This window comes from Phyllobates terribilis, unplaced genomic scaffold, assembly GCF_046119375.1.
Source record: "Phyllobates terribilis strain yellow unplaced genomic scaffold, ASM4611937v1 Scaffold_11__3_contigs__length_659146591, whole genome shotgun sequence".
In the NCBI taxonomy this organism is placed as follows: domain Eukaryota; kingdom Metazoa; phylum Chordata; class Amphibia; order Anura; family Dendrobatidae; genus Phyllobates; species Phyllobates terribilis.
The window spans coordinates 177,546,312-177,567,289 of NW_027362771.1; the positions used below are offsets into that span (position 1 = coordinate 177,546,312).

At 44.7% G+C, this 20,978-nt stretch overlaps 1 protein-coding gene across 1 annotated transcript in view; it reads right to left on the bottom strand.

The window, feature by feature from the left end:
* SCAF11 (SR-related CTD associated factor 11) overlaps positions 1-15,165 on the bottom strand; it is a 103,198-nt gene extending 88,033 nt beyond the window's left edge. Inside the window, exons 1-3 of the mRNA XM_073651845.1 lie at positions 15,011-15,165; positions 2,295-2,362; positions 1,436-1,590 (exon numbers count right to left, since the gene is read on the bottom strand). Coding sequence (XP_073507946.1) covers positions 1,436-1,590; positions 2,295-2,355 — 216 coding nt within the window. The 5' untranslated portion in view covers positions 2,356-2,362; positions 15,011-15,165. The remainder of the gene's footprint in view (positions 1-1,435; positions 1,591-2,294; positions 2,363-15,010) is intronic.
* Positions 15,166-20,978: the final 5,813 nt, after the last annotated feature.

Here is a 20,978-nt window from a genome sequence, read left to right on the forward strand (position 1 = left end):
AATAAATAAATCTAAACGGGGTCTGTAGTAAGTCCATCCCATGTCGATGCAGTCCTGAGCGATCATCAGTAATGTAACCGCTCATTGTGACACCCAAAAAAAAAGATGACTGTAGCGCATGAATTCGGCTGCAGCGAAGAGCTCTGACATCATCAATAAGCTTTTCGCAGTTCATAGCAGACATTACTAATGTCACTGCTTAGCACTGTATCCGGACGTAGCAGAGTCTGAGATAGTCGTGGGATGGATTTATGGTGGCCCCTTTGGATTATTTTATCTTTTAAAAGTAATAAGTGGGTAAAAGAGGGTGAGGGACCGCTTTTTAGAATGAAAAGACTTTTCTCTGTGTGTGTCTAATGCTTTTGACTACAGGGTTAGTAATGGGGGTGTTTTATAGATGCATCTCCATTACTAACCCCTGGGCTTGAGGTCAGCGGACATTACACAGCTGAAATCAACCTTAAAATATTACCCCAATTGCCAGTGCACCAGGGCAAGTGGGAAGAGCCAGGCAAAGTGCCAGAATTGGTGCATCTAATGGATGCGCTTTTCTGGGGCGACCGTAGGCTACTTTTTTTAGGCTGGAGAGGGACAAATATCCATGGACCTTCCCAGCCTGAGAATACAAGCCCCCAGCGGTCCGCTTTACCTATAAAAAAAAAATAGGGGAGACCCCACGCCATTTTTTTAAAATTTAAAATAGTAAAAAAAAAAACAACAAAAAAAAAAAAATGCGTGGGGACTCCTATTTTTGATAACCAGCCAAGATAAAGCAGACAGCTGAGGACTGCAGCCTGTGCTTGTTATAAAAAATGGAGGGGAACCCACGCCTTTTTTTTTTTTTTTTTTTTTATTTATTTCTAACACACTGCGCCGGGCCAATCACAGCCATGCCAGTGCCCACACCGGAAAAGCTTGTTGATTCCCTTTCAACAAGCTTTATTCGGGCTGCCGAATCCGAACAGTAACACTGACTTCTGGGAAAAGTCCCTGTTCGGGGGCCGTGCACGGACACTGGGTATCCGGTATGGACTACGAACTCTACCGTTCGGGTTCGCCCATCACTAAAATCAGCATTATTGCGAGTGTTTAAAAAAAAAAAAAAAATTATAAGATTACATAATCACCCATCACAGGAGAGCAGAGGGAGGGGCACTGCAGCACTGAGGAGAAGCAGTGTGCTGCTGGGAAATGTAGTTTTAGCAGATAAGAGGACAGCCCATTCAGCTCTGTGAAACTGGAAGCACAGAGGGGCAGAAGAAGATAAAAAGAAGACACAAAAGGTACAAGAAGAAACGTTATGTAATATGTTGGCCTTGGTCTGAATATTAACAATAGTTATGCACATATTGTGAAAAACATTGTGATTGTGGGAGTAGCCCTTAAAACAAAATCAAAGCTTTGGAATTTACAATATTTTGGCTTAAAAACTTACTTCAGACCACTTAAGAATACAGGAAACACAAAATGCATGGCAACATTCTTCTGGAAAGCCAACTTCTAGGGTGAGAAAGTTAAGACATATGGGGCACCTCTCAGCTGTATTTAATGTTGCAGCATTGGCACAACTGCCATCGTTATTTTCTTCACCTGTTAAATGTAAAAAAAAACAATAGTCATATTGAGTAAAGAGTCTGTCTGAAATATGTTAAGAAAGTCAAGATCACACAAGAGTCTGAAAGGCTGAGCTAAACAAGTGTGATGCCGTATTGACAGCCATTACAAAGAATTTATGAAGCATCAGATTTTTCCGTTCTAAAAAGTAGATTTCAAACGGACTTCATAATAATCAATTAATAATCTGCTTCGGTTTCCATAACAGATGAAACTGATCATTTATTCAGTTTGTCTATTCAACCTTAGGAAAAGACAAACTAAATATCCAAATGCACATGTGAACAGAGCCTCACAAATTATATTACATGCAAAACCATTTTATTGAGCTGAAAACAATCAAAGTTTATTCTATCTACTACATCTACCAGATACATAGATCACAATATTTATACGGTAGGACAATGTTTAATCCGGCACACATTAATTCAGGGATGTCAAACTCAAATACAGAAAGGGACAAAATAAAAAACTTTGACAAAGTTGAGGGCCAACTTGATATGTATTAACAGCCTTCCACACAGCATAATGGGCCCCACATAGTCCTACATACAGTGTAATGGGGAATGGGGTGGGGCGGTGCTGGCATCGCGGGCCAAATGTAATCACCGAGTGGGGCCAGATTTGGCCCACAGGTCAGAGTTTGACATCTGTGAACTAAGGCAATAGAGAACGCTCACCATCATTTCCTTCAGGTTCCTCATTTCTGGTAGTTGGGGAGCATAAACTATCGTTCTCCATCTTACCCCTAAAATTTAAAAAAAATATATCATATTAATGGGTACATACAAACAGTACTATAAAACCATTTTAGGTGGGGGTTGAAATAAACATGGTAAAAATGCAAGAGTGAATGAATAGTAATTTAAAGCAAATCAATATTTGGTGTGACCACTGTTTTCAAGACGGCATCAATTCTTCTAACTACACTTGCACACAGGTTTTGATAGCACTCACCAGGCGACTTTATTTCAAATGTTTAGGCAAAATAACCACAGATCTTCGGTGAATCTAGGATTGCACAAATCCTTCTGTCTCTTTGTGTAATTCGAAACAGACTTGATGTGGAGATCAGGGCTCTTTGGGGGCCATATCACTTCCAGGACTCCTTGCTGTTCTTCTTGAAGCTGAAGATCGCTCTTAAAGGGAATCTGTCACCAGGCTTTTGCCAACTAATCTGAGAGCAGAATAGACTGATACCCAGATTACAGTGATTTGTAACTTACTGGGCTGCTTGCTGTAGTTTTGATAAAATCACTGGTTTATCAGGAGATTACTAGACAACTTGTCAATCAGTGGAGTGGGCCAAGTTACACAGAGCTAAGCATTCAGAAACTGGTGAATTGGCAATACATAAAAAGTGATTTTATCAAAACTGCAGAAAGCAGCCCAGTAAGTGATACATGGGTGGAATCAGGGTCTCGGCCCCTACATCATGCTGCCCTCAGGAGGGGTAGCAAACCTGGAGAAAGATTCCCTTTAATGACATTAGCTGTGTGGTTGGGGTCGTTGCCATGCTGCAGAATAAATTTGGAGCCAGAGGCATTCCTGATGGTGTTGCATGACGTTCAAGTATCTTCCTGTATTCATGAGCAATGAGGGCATCATTAATCGTGACCGAATTCCCAACTCCATTTGCTCAAAATGTAGCCCAAAACTCGCAAGGAACCTCCATCATGTTTCACTCATTGTACCACTCTCCAGCACTACGACAAACAAACTGCCTTCTGTTACAGCCCAATATGTCAAATGTAAACTCATCAGTGCATTGCATCTGTTGCCATTTTTCTGCACCCCAGTTTCTGTTTTTCTGCACAGTTGAGTTGTTTAGCCTTATTTCCATGTCAAAGGTATGGCTTTTTAGGGGCAAAACTTCCATGAACATCACTTTCTGACCAGAGGTCTCCAAACAGTAGAAGGGTGAAGCTGGGCACGACTGTTCACTGCTAGTTCTGAGTTGATAGTACAGCTGGACATCTTCCGATTTCAAATGGAAGCATGATGTGTCTTTCATCTGTTGCACCAAGTTTCCTTGGCCAACCACTGAGGACCGCCCAAACAAATTATCAGTATTTCACATCAGTATTTGTAAGCCAAAACCAGGAGAGGAACAATCAAAGAAAAAAGTAGAATAGAAACACCTCACCACTTCTGCATTTATCACCCACTCCTGGTTTTGGCTTACAAATACTGATGAGAAATACTGACCAAATACTGATAGTGTGTACGTAGACTATTAGAGATTTAACAGTAGCAAAAAAAGAAAAACACTCAAAAAGGGAAAAAAGTATACAAAGAATATAAAAACACAAAGCACCTAAAAGCAAAGAAAAAATAAAATAATGCATACTAATTGCAGTATAACAATTTTTATTAACATGATTAGCTAAAAGAAACAAGAAATGACACGACAATTAGAAGTATGATTAATAGTAATCATATTTTACTTTGTAACTTTTTCATTATTATTTGGTTTATGCATTTACACATATCGTTACTGTATTAATTAGATGCTCATTATCCTGCTGCCCAGCACTTGTTTAAAGGGGTATTCCCATCTCCAAGATCCTATCCCAATATGTAGTAGGTGAAATAATATTAGCAAATGTCTCCAATTAGACTTGTAGTATAGTATTTTTGATTTGCTATGCCACTTACCTCATGTGCAGGCATCGCAGGACCTTAGGTATCCATGGTTACGACCACTGGCAGCTAGCTAACTAACTTTATCAGTGGTCGTAATGAATACCTAAGGTCCTGCGACTGGTCAGACGGCCGTCTGACCAGTCGCACCTGCTCTTCCTCTCTCACTGACCACATGTTTTAAAGAACTTCAAAAATGTGAGCTTTTAAACGGTGTATGTCACTTTCTTCCTCACTTGGGTCTTGCAAATTTTGCTTTCCCGTTGTGGGAACTTCTTCAGCAGAGCACTACTGTTTTTGACCGGTTTATTGTTACCATGCTAAATGCATTTGCTGAAAGCTCCATTTAAGCAACGTTGATCGTATTGAGGCGTTTCCTTTGCGCTCCCTGGATTGTGATTGATTTGATTTCTCTTTTGTTCATTCAATTTTCATTTTTCTAAATGATCAATCTATTTATAACTCCTATTTTTGAAAGCATCCTTACTTTGCAACATTTTTCCACACATCAGTATTCTGGAAACTAATATATATAATACACATTAAAGGATGGCTGAACCCTAGGTGACAGCATGCCTCTGTTCCCTGCAGGTTATGGTCAGAAGATTCTGTACAAGGAACCATCTAGGCTGTGTGCCCACAATGCATTTTTCAAGCGTTTTTGCCGTGGAATTTCCGCAGCGAAAACGCTTAAAAAACGTTTGGTAATACGTGCCCCATGGTCCCCAATGATAATCCGCATGTGCTGGGCACATGCTGCGGAAATTTCTGGTGCAAATCATCATTGCGGAAAAATACACAGCATATCCATTAATTTTGCGGACACGCAGCGTAATCGCAGCCATTGACTTGCATTGGACCGCGTGACATCCGCATCACTGCATCTGCACAAGCGGATAACACACGGTTCAATGTGCGGATGGTACCCAGGTCTGGAGGAGAGGAGACTCTCATCCAGACCTGAGTACCATAGAACCTGTAAAAAAAAGAATTTAAAATAAAAAATAAAGATTATACTTACCTTCCGATGTCCTCCCGGAGTTTTCTCCCCTCCGTCTGGTCTGCTGTATGGGTCGCGGTGTTGTGAAGGACCTGCCATGACGTCATTGAGTCATGTGACCGGTCACATGAGTCAATGACGTCACCGAACGTCCTTCACACCACAGCGAGCAGTGCAAGACACCGGACGCAGCAGAGAAAAACCAGGAGGACATCGGAAGGTGAGTATAATCTGTTTTTTTTTTTTTTACCATTCTTCTTTTTTTTTTAAACTAATTTGGTCACGCTACTATAAATCCATGCCGGTTGCAAGGATTTATATAGTGTGAACAAGTTGTCAAGCACTTTTCCAAGTGATGCTAAAATCGCTTGGAAAGCGCTTGATAACCCGCATGCAGAAATGCATGCAAAAAAGCTTGACAAACGCTTCTACCTGGCAGGAAAAAAGCATGTAAAAACCGCATGCGTTTTTCCTGCCAAGGAGAAGCGGAAAAAATATGCAGCATTTCTGCATCGTGGGCACATAGCCTTAGGGGGGAAAAAAAAAAAAAATTGCTCATTTTAGTTTCAACTTTTCCTGAAGGGACTTAAAAAAAAAAAATTAAATGTTTACAGGTTATTATAAATAGGGAAAAGTGACCCTAAAGACAGAAAGATAAAGAAAATAATGGACAGTTCCTCACAAACTACACATAATATGGTACAGTACATACTGACTAGTCAACTGTGTATGGACAGCACTGATGGCTGTTGAACTGAAGTATATGGGGACTGTCCCCAGCCTAATACTCACCCTCACCTTTTTTTTTCGGCGCCAGCTTGTGACCGCAACTTCCGACTGGCTCCAAGTAAGAAGTTACATCACAAGCTCTCAATGCAAGCCTATTAGAGCTAGAATGAGGAGACTTGTATTGAGTTGTGACCTCCAGCTCATTCGGTGAAACCTACCGGATCGCTCCAAATCAGAGACTGATGGGAGATGGCAGCAATAGAAGGGGAAGGAGGCAGGTAAGTATGAAAGTAAGGGCAGGGACCTTACATTAGAAGCACCACTCCAGCGGTGAAAAAGAAGAAGAAAAAAAAAACCTAAAAGCACCACACCAGCATTTTTTTTTTCTTATTTCAGCGCTGGGCTGGTGCCACTAATGCAAGTTCCCTGCCCTTTGTATTATACTTACCAGACGCTGTTTTCAGCTGTCCCCAGCACTGCTCCGATCCCGCACCATCTTGTGACTGATCTGAAGCTCTCAGAGGAAGTCTATGAAAACCGTGTTCTGACTCTCATGGACTTCCATTGTCTAGTGACTTATGGATTTGCCAAGCAAACACTGGAGCGTTCCGGCAGGTCACAACCTGCAGAACACGGACTGTAACAGCACTGATGAAGAAGGGGCTGGTAATATTACTATGGGCAGAGAACTTAGATTAGTGACACAAAAAAAAAAAAAAAAACGCTTGAGTGGTGCTTTAAGGCTTAGAGGCTAGTGTGAAAATTGTAAGAGCCAGACTATTGAACTGGGCATGTGCTGCAAAAGTGACCTGCCCGAGACAGTCCGGAGGCAGGCAGAGAAATGGTACAGGAGAGCAGTAAGTGCAGTGCCCACCTGCTGCACTTGTTTGTGGCTCATTAGCATAATTTAAAATGTTAGATTTCTTTAAGACTTCAAAGCTAAAATTCTAAAGGCAAGGTAAAGACAATGGGAATCTGTCACCCCCTGGCACTTTTCTGACCTCTATTATGGGCATACAGCTGAATCTATACTTACCTGTATGCCTCATATTAGAGGTCTCATTGCTGTGAAATTGCTTTTTTATTTCTTCTGGCTTATGATGTGTTCCAGTCTGGGGGACAGGAAGAAATCCCACCTACTGTTTTAAAGTATTTCCCCCCTCCCGTGCACATTACAGTGTCCTGTGACGTGCAGTCTTTATGGCCAGATCCTGCGCACTTCACCTTTGTCAGCAAGGCGCATTTCTTCCTGCCGTCTATGTACCATTATAGAGCAGAGATCTTGTGCGCAGGGAAGTCAGAGTGCTGAGTGCGCCTGCGCACTAGATCCATGCTCTATAATGGTACATAGACGGCAGGAAGAAATGTGCCTTGCAGACAAAAGTGAAGTGCGTGGGATCTGGCCATAAAGACTGCACGTCACAGGGCACTGTAACGGCAATGGGAAAATATTTTAATTAAAACATTACGCAGGATTTCTTCCCATCCCCCAGACAAGAACACATAAGCCAGAAGAAATAAAACGCTATTTCACAGCAACAAGACCTCTAATATGAGGCATACAGGTAAGTATAGATTTACATTTATATCACCTGTATGCCCATATTAGAGGTTAGAAAACTGCCAGGGAGTGACAGATTCCCTTTAATCAGCATTAAATCGCACTTATACACGACATTAGTTAGGGTAAAATATCCTGATGGCTTGTTCCCTTTAACGAGAACCTGTCAGCACGATAAAGACATGGCTGTAATTCAGATTACATTGATACATATGGAGAAGAAATCCACTGTTTTTCTACTTTAATTACCATTTAAAGTTTTCTGCTAATCAGATTTCAGTGCACAGGGGTTGAACTGTATTCTGGGTGTTCTCCTGCCTGTTTGTAATTCCCCGGCCTCTCTTCCTATCAGGGCTGTGGAGTCGGTAAGCCTAAACCTCCGACTCCTCAATTTCCATGACTAGGACTCCCTCATACATGGCTCATGTTTAAGTGATAAATTTACTGTAGCACAGATTCATCTCAGCTAAAAGTCTAGACCCTTAGATCAGGAATAGGACATTTCATAACTTTCCCAAATTCTAATGAAAAAATATTCCCCACAAACTGCATTGAACTACTGTACCCAATTTACTATATATTGTAGGAGTTGGTCCATTTTATACCAACTCCACAGCCCAGCTTCTTATGTCCAGTCTTTCAATGACCGGTCACTGTTGAAGTTTCAAATAAAGAAGGCAGATTATTCCAGGACCGGAGGATGGCGGAGGGGCCGGGAAATCACAGACAGAGAGGAGAAGACCCAGGAGTACAGTCTGACCCCTGTGCACCGAAATCTGATCAGCAGAAAACTTGAAATGGTAATTAAAGATGAACAACGAAGCAAAAGTCTTCACCAAAGGTATCAATGTAATCTGTATTACAGCCATATTTTTACTTTATTAAATAGTGTTGAGAGCATCTGTACACTAGTCTGCTCAATTAGAATATAGCAAAATTGTTAATTAAACTTTCTATTGCTAGCCTAAAATCAACATTGGGGCTAAATGACCCAGTGTGAATCAATCCTGTAAAATATTTGTAGTGAGATGTCATGTGTAATAAGAGGGGTTATGGCTGCTGTACAGACTTCCGACGCAGTTTTACTATGGTTCCTCCCACCCACGTGTACTTTGTCTCTTGCACCAATTACGTAAGTTTACACAACCCTAGAATGAGGACGGCTGATAAACAAATGCCCATAGTCTAACACTACAGCTATGGATACTGCAAAAAAGGCTCATCCCTCACATTATTAGCTGTGTCAGCAAATGGTAGAGAATCAAGTGCAACATACAGTGTTGCTATAACAGAACCTGCACAGAGAAATCGTAGCATATGTACAATGACTGCAGGAACAGAAATGCCCATGCACTGAGCGCTGGTGGAGTCTCACAGATTACTACATATATACACATTCCTCATCATTGATATAGCAACACCAAAAAGGCAAAGTCATGGAATTATCACAGGATGGACAGACATTTTAATGATATGCTAATGATAAAAATATGTAAACAAAATTATCAGAACATCGATTTATTCATTATTGAGAATGAGTACAACATGCAGAAATACATGCCTTAACATGCTATCAGTAAGAATATTAATAGTTGTCTGAGGAATATTCTGCCATGCTGAATGCACTTGGCACACAAGTCATCAAGATCCGCTGCTGGCAGATATCCTTTGAATTCCCAACCCAACAGGCTGCAAGTTGCTCTTGTTACTTGAGTAGTCTTTTTGGCCTAAATCTGCTACCATGTCCTGCAGCACCTCCAGACTTGTCTCTTATTGAGCACATTTGGGACATCATCGGCTGGTAGATGCAAAGAGAGCAGATCTTGATGATTTGCATGCCCAATTGAATTCAGCGTGGCAGAACATCCGTTAGACAACCATTAATAACCACATCTATCAATGGCATACTGAGTTGCATAAGTGCATGTATTTCTCTATATGGCGCTCATACTAAGTATTCAATAAATTGAAGGGTCCTGAAAATTTAATTTCCATTTTTCATCATTTGCATATCAATAACATGTCTAACGATCCTGTGATTTTCAGAATTCCACAACTTTTCCTTCTTGGTGTTTTCATTTCAATATTGAGGAGTGTCATATTATATACATCAAAAAGTACATGAATTCTTAAAAAAAAAACTAAATAAAGAAAAAGTATGCAAGTTTGAAATCACCCTTATGAAGAATCTTATTGACACATCAAACCCAAAAAAACAATGGTGGAATTGCTCCCCCCCCCATCATTTCAGTTTTATTCATGTAGGTCAGTACATTTGATGGTAAGATCAGATGAATGGTGTCATTCAAAACTGCAACTCGTCCAACTTAAAACAAGCCCTCAGTTATACTGATGGAAAAAGTTATGGCTTATGGAATAAGGAAGGGTAGGGAAAAAAAGAAAAAACCAAAAGCACAAAATCGTAAAATATCCAGGTCCTCAACACCTTTAACGATGCAGGAAGTTTTCATTTTTGCTTTTCCCTCCCCTTCTTCCAAGAGGCATAATAACGTCTGAATTTTTCAGTCAGCTGTTAGAGGGCTTGCTTTCCGCGGTACAAGTTGGTAGTTTTGAGTGACTCCACTCATTTTACCTTATCATTTACTGATAAAAAAAGGAAAAAAAAAAAAAAAAAAAAAAAAAAAGATTCCAGGTACAGTAAAATTCCGAGAAAAAAAACCCAAAACAGTTCTGCTAATGCTTTTATGACACTCAATGTGCAGTAAAAATTACATAGCAACATGATTCTTCAGAAAAGAAAAAGAAAATAGATTAATACATAAGATTTGCTTCTGTCGTCATTTTTTTGAAACCTGTAACTTTATTTTTCTCTCCATAGTGCTGTGTGAAAGCTTGATTTTTGCAGGCTGAGCTGACTTTTTATTTATTTTTTATACCCTTCTGGGGTGCGTACAGCATTTTGATAGCTTCTAATTTAAATTTTTGGGGGTTAGGGGAGGATATGCAATTCCAGGGTGGTTTTTTTTTTATGTTTAACATGTGATTTCAATAATTTGATAGGCTGGACTTTTTGGGACAATACTAAATATATTTAAACACTGACGCCATTTAATGTCAGTGTCAAAGATTGACTGCTGTAGTTTCCGGCAGCTGATGGCTATGTAACACAGTTTGCATTTGCCAGCTACATACATTCCTTATTGACCCACAACGAAAATGTTAAGAGGGTTCATTTTGCTCCATTTACCAGCACAATCAACATAGCAGCGGCTGTGCCGAGTCCTGCAGCCTTGTATTATAGAAATTACTTAGGACATCACTTTTCTTAAATTTGGAGAGTTCTTTTAAAGCGTAATGAAAAGGACTGTGTACTAGCACTTTAGTTACTGAAGAGACAATGGTAGCACTCTTTCAGCTATAAAAATTAGAAAAACTTAGAAAATAAAAATACTAGTGTTTGTGTGGGTTTCCTCCCACACTCCAAAAACATATTGGTAGGGAATTCAGCTTGTGAGCCCCGATGGGGACAGTAAGTATTATGTCTGCAAAGCGCTGTGGAAATTAAATGGCGCTATATAAGCGAGACAAAGTCAATCAGCAAGGAAAATTTACTGGAAAACCTCCTGCAGCATTGCATTACATGCAGATTTACAGCCCAGCAGCGCATATGGGCAGACATGGCAATATTTCTGGGTAAAAGCAGATTCTTGAAGTTGAGGTCAACCATACACTTCTGCTAAATTGGATGCTATATGCTGAAAAGTAATATTACACAATGATCATAGTAATGTCCTACATACAAGCACTGGCTGGGCCCACCAGAGTTACAAGTGGCTCTATACATTGCTCTAATGTGTGAGCACCATGATATCCATGTTCCTCAGGGAAACTGGAAAAAAAGGCTGTTTTGGTGGGATAATACTTTATGTTGCACTCAGAAGATACTGCAACAAGCAAGTTGCAATAAGTCCTACTGCATTGTTTTTTTGCGACTAGCTTGTCATAGTATCCTTGGGATCGCAACATGACCCCATTCACTTGTATTGTGATGTAGCCACAACAAATAGATAACTTTTGTCACGGCCAAAGTTGTTGTGTAGCCACAGACTAAAGGTGGTTATTACAAGAAAGCTCATCCACATGAAACCTCTAATGTTAATCCCTAAAAACTTTAAACCTAACTTTTCACCTTTCCCTAGAGTTTTTCATGTTGCTTGTGGGATCTTGTCTGATGACCAATATAGAATGTGCACAGGTATAGTCACTGGGCTGAGATGCTACTGTAGATGCACTCAGTGGAAAGGACAGCAACAGCCTGTGTGGGCAGGTAACAGGTATGCATAGAACAAAAACTAGGGGGCGCCATCACTGCCATGAATTAACTGTTCTGAGCGGAAAAAAAAAGTCATTTTGTTGCAGAATAACTTATTTTTACAGTTTTTTTTTCCAGGTGCATGCGCCAAATAAAAAGCTCCTCTGTATATCATTGTATTCCATATGCCACCCACAATAGAAAGCGCAGAGGACTACACTACCAACATAAATGCCTGGAAGATACCATCTGGAAAACTTCTGGTATCAGTTGAGATATGTTCACACAGGTTTCCTGGGGTGGAGAAATCCAATGTGGCTTACAAGAGAAATCCATGCTCTTTCCCAACAAGCTTTGAAGCCTTTTAACTTCAATGCTAATTTTGGTGCAGCTTGCACAAGGACTACCCATCAAAGCAGTGATATGGCACCTGCTTTATTGACTGCGGAAAACCCTCACCAGAGGGATCACTTACTGTATACAAGACCAATGTGGATTTTCCATTAAAATCATTAGGAAGTTAGTCAAGTTTTTTTAATTGGACATACCAAAATCCATGTCATAAAACTGATTGCTTAACCCCTTAATGACTGGAGCATTTTCAGTTTTTGTTTTTTTTGCTCCCCTTCTTCCCAGAGCCATAACTTTTTTATTTTTCGGTCAACATGGCAGTGTGAGGGCTTATTTTTTATGGGACAAGTTGTACCTTTGAATGACACCATTGGTTTTACCATATCATGTACTGGAAAACGGGAAAAAAATTCCAAGTGCTATGAAATTGCAAAAAAAGTGCAATTCCATATATTTTTTTTTATTTTTATTTAACCACATTCACTGAATGCTAAAACTGATCTGCCATTATTATTCTTCAGGTCATTACGAGTTCACAGATACCAAACATGTATAGGTTCTTATTTATTTAAGTGGTGAAAAAAAATGCAAAGTTTGCTTAAAAAAAAAAAAAAAAAGGGGGCCATTTTTCGAGATCTGTGGTTGGGTGAGGGCTTATTTTTTGCGCACCGAGCTGACGTTTTTATCTATATCATTTTGGGGTAGATATGATGTTTTGATCGCCCATTATTGCAATGATGCGGCGACCCAAAAAACGTAATTCTGGTGTTTAGAATTTTTTTCTCGTTACGCTATTTAAAGATCGGATTATTATTATTTTTTTAATTCATAGATTGGGCGATTCTGAACTTGGCGATACCAAATATGTATATATGTGTGGTGTTTTTTTTTACTGTTTTATTTTGAATGGGACGAAAGGGGGGTGAATTAAAACTTTTAATTATTTATTTATTTTTTTTTAAACACTTTTCGCATGCTCAATAGTCTCCATGGGAGACTAGAAGCAGCACTTGTCTGATCGCCTCTGCTACACACAGGCGATGATCAGATTGCCTCTATGGAGCAGATTTGCTCACTTGCTATGAGCGCTGACCGCTGGGTGGCGCTCATAGCAATCTACCAGTGATAACCACAGGGGTATCCAGCAGACCCCAGGTTGTCATGCCGACCCGCGATCATGTGACAGGGTCGCCAATGGGCGGGGTAAGTGACGCGCTTGCCGGAAGCACGAGTTAAATGCCGATGTCAGAGATTGACAGCGGCATTTAACTGGTTAACAGCTGCGGGTGGATCGCGATTCCACCCGCAGCTGTTGCGGGCACATGTCAGCTGCATAGATCAGCTGACATGTGTCCGGTAAGGTGCATGCTCAGCGCCAGGGCTCGCACTAAACAGGGGGTCATGACGTGGGGCGTACTATAACCCCTTTCTGACATGGGGAGTAAAAGGGAATATAGAAGGAAAGGATGTTAAAAAAATAAAAGTGTTCACCGGCTTCAATTCCTTCACCCAAACCTTAAGGCAGGGGTGGGGGAATCTCTTTTCAGTCAAGTGCCATTTGGATATTTATACTATACTTCGGGGGCCGTACAGATTGCGTGCTAAATCCGTCCACAAAGTGCGATCTGACGCTGGCACTGGTGTCAGGATGTAATCTGTCATTGCTCGCGTCTCAGAGTTCAGTAGTGAAAGCTGCGTGTGCAAGCTCACAGAGCAAGAAGAAATTAATGGGCTGGTGGCCATCAAAATCCTGCTGCCGGCCCAAGCACTGTGGTCCCCAGGAATCTTCCAAGAGGCCAGATAAAAGGTCATAGAGGCCCAGAGCCTGAGGTTCCCCAGCCCTGCCCTAAGTGATCACGCAGAAGTCCATGAACCTCGGTCTGAGCACAGACTGTCCGCAGGTCTTCTGGCACAAGCTCAACAGCCCCATAGGCATATACAAGGTCAGCAAGTTTGAGTCAGGAGACCTGTGGCTAGTCCGTATATTGCAGTCCATGCTCGGATAGAAGACGGCATGAGCCCAGACTTCTCCAGTACTGGTGGTCTCAAGTGGAGTGGGAAAAAAATCACAGGCCTTAGGTGACCAAGCAACAACACATCTCCCCCTGTCCTGTCAAAGACCCCTGCAGCAAGCTACGCTGGACAAGATTAGTATGGGTTTTTGTTTCTTTTTTTAAACATATTTCCTTTTGTAAATTACCTTTTTGATAGTTGAGACAGCCCCTTTAAAAGGAAGTGGACCCCAAATGCTGTAAAGTACCTTAAACAAAGCATGCTCACTGCTGCTGGGTAGTCAACAGTGCGCACTGCTGCTCTGGCCAATCACTGAGCTCGGCAGCTGGGTAGAGGTAGACAGCATGAGCTGCTGAGCTCAGTGATTGGTTGCAGCGGTGATGCGCGCTGTCTACATGAAGTCACCGCTGCAGCCATAACACAGACCAGAGCAGTTAGGGGGAGGGCCAGTACTCGCTCTGTTATCTTAGAATGCTGTCCCAAGAGGGGAAAACCCCTCTAATTCTATATGGGTGACTGGCCTGATCGGGTGCAGGCGCACACCTGCTCTCTGCTCTGGGGTCTGCAGCCGACCACACAGCACTGCCTCCATGGGCCCTGCACGACACTGACACAAAGGGATAAACGGGACGTGACAGACTGATGGCGGCGGTACACACACGGCACGGCCAGCGAGAATGTCACATTGCTCAGTGTCACGCCACCACACTCGCTGGCAGCCAGGCCGCGGCTCACACTGGAGACACACAGAGCCCGTCCACACGGCCCACGTTGTTAGCGCACAAGGGCGGAGACACATTCACCTCCAAAGCCACGCAAAACTCACCGGCTGCGACGTCCCGCCACTGCGAGCTACAATCAGGGCCGCCACCGCCTTCAGAGGTTCAGTGCGCGGCAGGCACAGGCCACATCTAGCTCCGTCGTGTCTAGAATGGAGTTGCTCCTGTGAGGCATGACGTCAAGGGAAGGGGAGGAGCCTCATGGCTTACACCGCTGTGCTCATAACAGGAAGCTGCTGTGCACGTGTGTGAAGGGGGGATGAGAGGAGAGAGAGGGGGGGGAGGAGAGGAGAGAGGGGGGGAGAGGAGAGAGAGGGGGGGGATGAGAGGAGAGAGAGAGGGGGGGGATGAGAGGAGAGAGAGAGGGGGGGGATGAGAGGAGAGAGAGAGGGGGGGGGATGAGAGGAGAGAGAGAGGGGGGGGGATGAGAGGAGAGAGGAGAGAGAGAGGGGGGGGGATGAGAGGAGAGAGAGAGGGGGGGATGAGAGGAGAGAGAGAGGGGGGGATGAGAGGAGAGAGAGAGGGGGGGGATGAGAGGAGAGAGAGAGGGGGGGGATGAGAGGAGAGAGAGGGGGGGGGATGAGAGGAGAGAGAGGGGGGGGGATGAGAGGAGAGAGAGGGGGGGATGAGAGGAGAGAGGGGGGGGGGATGAGAGGAGAGAGAGGGGGGGGGATGAGAGGAGAGAGAGGGGGGGGGATGAGAGGAGAGAGAGGGGGGGGATGAGAGGAGAGAGGGGGGGATGAGAGGGGAGAGAGGGGGGGGATGAGAGGGGAGAGAGGGGGGGATGAGAGGGGAGAGAGGGGGGGGATGAGAGGAGAGAGAGGGGGGGGGTGAGAGGGGAGAGAGGGGGGGGATGAGAGGAGAGAGGGGGGGGATGAGAGGAGAGAGAGGGGAGGGATGAGAGGAGAGAGAGGGGGGGGATGAGAGGGGAGAGAGGGGGGGATGAGAGGAGAGAGAGGGGGGGATGAGAGGAGAGAGGGGGAGGGATGAGAGGAGAGAGAGGGGGGGGATGAGAGGAGAGAGAGGGGGGGGGATGAGAGGAGAGAGAGGGGGGGGGATGAGAGGAGAGAGAGGGGGGGGTGAGAGGAGAGAGAGGGGGGGGATGAGAGGAGAGAGGGGGGGGAGGAGAGAGAGGGAGGGGAGGAGAGAGAGGGAGGGGGGGATGAGAGGAGAGAGAGGGGGGGAGGAGAGAGAGGGAGGGGGGGATGAGAGGAGAGAGAGGGGGGGATGAGAGGAGAGAGAGGGGGGGGATGAGAGGAGAGAGAGGGGGGGGATGAGAGGAGAGAGAGGGGGGGGGTGAGGTGTGTGTGTGGGGGGAGAATGAGAGGGGTGTGGGTGTGGGGGAATGAGAGATGAGGTGTATGTGTGGGGGGAATGAGAGATGAGGTGTATGGGGGGGGGAATGAGAGATGAGGTGTATGGGGGGGGAGAATGAGAGATGAGGTGTATGAGGGGAAATGAGAGGAGGTATGTGGGGGGAATGAGTATAGGGGGGGATGAGAGGAGGGGGGGATGAGAGGTGTGTGTGTTGAGAGGTGTGTGTGTGGGGGGGGATGAGAGGTGTGTGGGGGGGATGAGAGATGAGGTGTATGGGGGGAAATGAGAGGAGGTATGTGGGGGGAATGAGTATAGGGGGGAAATGTGAGGTAGGGGGGGGGATGTGAGGTGTGGTGGGGAGGAATGAGATGAGTGAAAGGGGAATGAGAGGAGTGAGGGGGGGATGAGGTGTGAGGGGGGGAAATGAGGAAAGGCGGGAAATGAGAGGAGTTAGGCTATGTGCCCACGTTGCATTTATGAAGCAGAAAATTTCTGCTGCATAAATGCAAGTCCTCTCCCGGAAAAACGCATGCGGAATTCCGCACGCGTTTATCGCGCATTTTTCGCGCGTTTATCACGCGTTTTCCACATGCGGAATTGCCTTGTGTTTTTTATGCATTGGACAAAGGCAATTCCGCTTGCGGAAACGCAAAATTAAATGACATGCTGCGGATTTTTGAACGCGGCATAAACGCTGCGGAAAAATCCGCAGCATGTGCATAGAACTTGCGGAATCCCATTGGGGAACATGGGGTGCGGATATACATGCGTTTTTCAAGCGTTTACGCTGCGGAAATTCCGCAGCGTATACGCTTGAAAAATGCTACGTGGGCACACAGCCTAAGGTTATGTGCCCACGATGCAGAAATGCTCTGGATTTTTCCTGAGCATTTCTGCATCTCCCTGGCAGAAAAAACACATGCGGATTGTACATGCGGATTGTACGTGCGTTTTTCCTGCCAGGGACATGCGGATGTGAAGCGTTCTTCACATGCATTTCCGCATGCGGATTGACAAGCGCTTTCCAAGCGATTTTAGCATCACTTGGAAAGTGCTTGACAACTTGGTCACACTATATAAATCCATGCAAACGGCATGGTTTTATATAGTGTGGCCTTAAAGAATGTTTAAAAATAAAAAATAAATCTATACTTACCTTCTGATGGCCCCCGCAGTCTTGCTTCGCTCCGTTCTCCCTTGCCGGCAGCTCGCGGTACACTGAAGGACCTGCCGTCACATGACTATGACGTCAGCGCAGGTCCTTCAGTCCATCGCGAGCTTCCGGCATGGGAGGACGAGCGCAGCGGGGGCCATCAGAAGGTAAGTATAATATTTATTTTTTATTTTATTCTTTTTTTTTACAGGTTCTATGGTACCCGGGTCTGGAGGAGAGTCTCCTCTCCTCCACACCCGGGTACCATCCACACATTGAAACTCATGGATTCCGCATCTGCAGATGTTGTGATGCGTAATCCATTCGTTTCAATGCAAGTCAATGGCGGTGAAAACGCAGCACTTCCGCAAAATAATTGGTAGTGCTGCGTTTTTTTCCGCAATGATAATCCGCAGCGGAAATTTCCGCAGCATGTGCACAGCACATGCGGATTATCATTGGGGACCATGGCAGGCCTTCTACCATGCGTTTTTTAAGCGTTTCTGCAGTTGCGAAAACGCTTAAAAAACGCATCGTGGGCACGCAGCCTTAGGAGGGAAGATGAGAAGAAAACTGAGATGTGTGAGGAGGGAAATTGAGAGGGGGGAAATGAGAGGTGTGAGGGGAAAAATGAGGGGCTGCTGCACTAGGAGGCTGTGTATAGAGAAGAGTGAGGTGCTGCTGGAGGAGGCTGTGTATAAATTAGAAGAGTGGTACAATACTTAAGTTAGTTTCCTATTCGTCCAGTTTCTTATTCGGGGCTGAAGTTGGTTTCTTATTCGTCAGTTTCTTATTAGGCAATTTCTGTTTTTTACAGGTTTAACAACAAAAATAAAAAATTGCAATAATAAAATATAACGCAGCGAGGTGTCCTGATGTGGATATGTTTAAAAGCAGCTACAAAATTTCTAAGAGTGGCAGAAAAATGGGCATCAAAGTGGGCACTGAAAGGCAGTATTGAAAGGGTTAAATGACGTTGGGCCACTGATCTCATGCCACAAGTACATACATAGTGATGGCCCACATCAAGTTCTGGTCACTCCATCCAAATATGTTCTGGGCATCAGAACGAACATCAAAGGGGGCAAACAGCCAATTTTCACAGATTTAAATAAGTAACTGGTGTTTTTCACAGGTTAACTGACGAGCCACTGAACTCACGCCACCATTGCATAAAATGTGATGGCCCCAGGGCTGTGGAGTTGGTAACCCAAACCTCCGACTCCTCAATTTCCATGACACCGACTCCAACTCAGACTCCCTCATACATGGCTCATGTTTAAGTGATAAATTTACTGTAGCACAGATTAATCTCAGCTAAAAGTCTAGACCCTTAGGCTATGTGCCCACGATGCAGAAATGCTCCGGATTTTTCCTGAGCGTTTCTGCATCTCCCTGGCAGAAAAAACGCATGCGGATTGTACATGCGTTTTTCTGCCAGGAACAAGCGTATGTCCCGCGTTTTTGACATGCGATTTCGCATGCGGGTTGTCAAGCGCTTTTCCAAGCGATTTTAGCATCACTTGGAAAAGAGCTTGACAACTTGGTCACACTATATAAATCCATGCAACCGGCATGGATTTATATAGTGTGGCCAAGTTAATAGTTAAAAAGTTCTCGATCTCATATGGAGTAGTTGCGCTCGGACGAGGAGAAAAGCTTGGAGAAGAAGCCGCAGGTCACCATTCGTCTGGACGAGGATTTCTGGGTGAGCACTGCTCCGGCCCCGGAGGAGGAGGCATCAACCTCCAGGAAGAACTGCTTGTTGCAATCCGGACGGTGTAGCATTGGAGCGGAGGAGAAGGCTTGTTTAAGAGAAACGAAGGCCTTCTCCGCCTCGGAAGTCCACTCCCTGGGATTTGCTCCTTTACGGCTGAGAGCAGAGATGGGAGCAGTCCGGGAGGAGAAATGAGAAATGAAGAGGCAGTAATAGTTTGCGAAACCCAGAAACCGTTGAATCTCCTTCAACCCCTCCGGTCGCTGCCACTTTAAGACGGCAGACACATTCTCAGGATCCATTCGTAGTCCGGTCTCAGATCTGATATAACCCAGAAATGGCAGGGAGGTCTGCTCAAAGAGGCATTTCTCATATTTTGCATACAGGCGATTCCTCCGGAGTCTCAGCAGAACCTGGCGAACATCCCTCCGGTGTGAGGGCAGATCCGGGGAGAACACCAAGACATCGTCCAGATACACCACCACGCAGGAATACAGGAGATCTCGGAAGATATCATTTACTAGCTCCTGGAAGATGGCTGGAGCATTACAGAGACCGAAAGGCATCACACGGTATTCATAGTGACCGTCCTGGGTGTTGAATGCCGTCTTCCACTCGTCTCCCTGGGAATCCGGACTAGATTGTACGCCCCACGAAGATCGAGCTTGGTGAAGATCTTCGCGCCTTTTAGGTGGTCAATCAGCTCCGAGATGAGAAGCAGGGGGTACTTATTTTTTGATGGTAATCTAGTTTAGAACCCTATAGTCGATACATGGACGAAGAGAGCCGTCTTTCTTCTTGACGAAAAAGAATCATGCTCCAGCTGGAGAGGTGGATTTCTGGATAAATCCCCTAGCAAGATTCTCCTCTATGACATTGCACGGGTCTCGACCAGTGACACGGGGTAGATTTGCCCGCAAGGAGGTGAAGCACCAGGTATTAGGTCGATGGGGCAATCATACTGCCTATGAGGTGGTAGTGTCTCCGCTTCCTTTTTGTCAAAGACGTCCGCATAATACCAGTAGGGTGCCGGCAGGCCAGGTAGGTTAGCCAAAGTAGACGGGGGTCGAGCAGGATGAACCGGAACCAGACAGGACTCATGGCATTCCTGACCCCAACGGAGCACTTCACCAGATCTCCAATTCAGGACGGGCTCATGTCTCTGTAACCAGGGCAGACCAAGCAAGAGGGGATGAGAGAGACCGGACAGCACATGAAAGGAGATCTCCGAGTGCAGCATTCCCACCTGAAGAGTTACAGGCTCAGTGACAAGCAAGATGGTTTCCGGGAGAAGCTTCCCATCCATAGAGGAAACCACTAAAGGTTCAGCCAGACGTATGTTAGGAATCTGATAACGCTCCACAACGGCCTGTTGAATGAGATTCCCAGTGGCTCCAGAATCCAGATACGCAGTCTCGAAGAAGCGGATCTCACCACTGGTGACATAAACGGACAGAATCAAGGATGGAAGAACTCTTGCCTAGGCCGACCTCTCCAAGCGGTCCTAGACACTGGAGTTTCCCTGTCTCACCGGGCAGGAACAGATCAGATGCTCTATAGTGCCACAGTAGAAGCAACTCCCCTTGGCGCAGCGTGTCTCCTGGCAAGACTTGACCATCTTGGCTTGGTCAATTTGCATTGGTTCTGGAGAAGACACCCGGGGGATTGCTGGTTGCGAGACTGGGCTTTGGAAGGTTGGAGCGAGAAAACGGATGTCAATCCGGGTAGCTAATGACACCAGGTCGTCCAGGGTGGGAGGTATGTCACGGCCGGTCAGCTCATCCTCATCCTAGCAGGTAGGCTGGCGGGTGATCCGGGTAGACAAGCA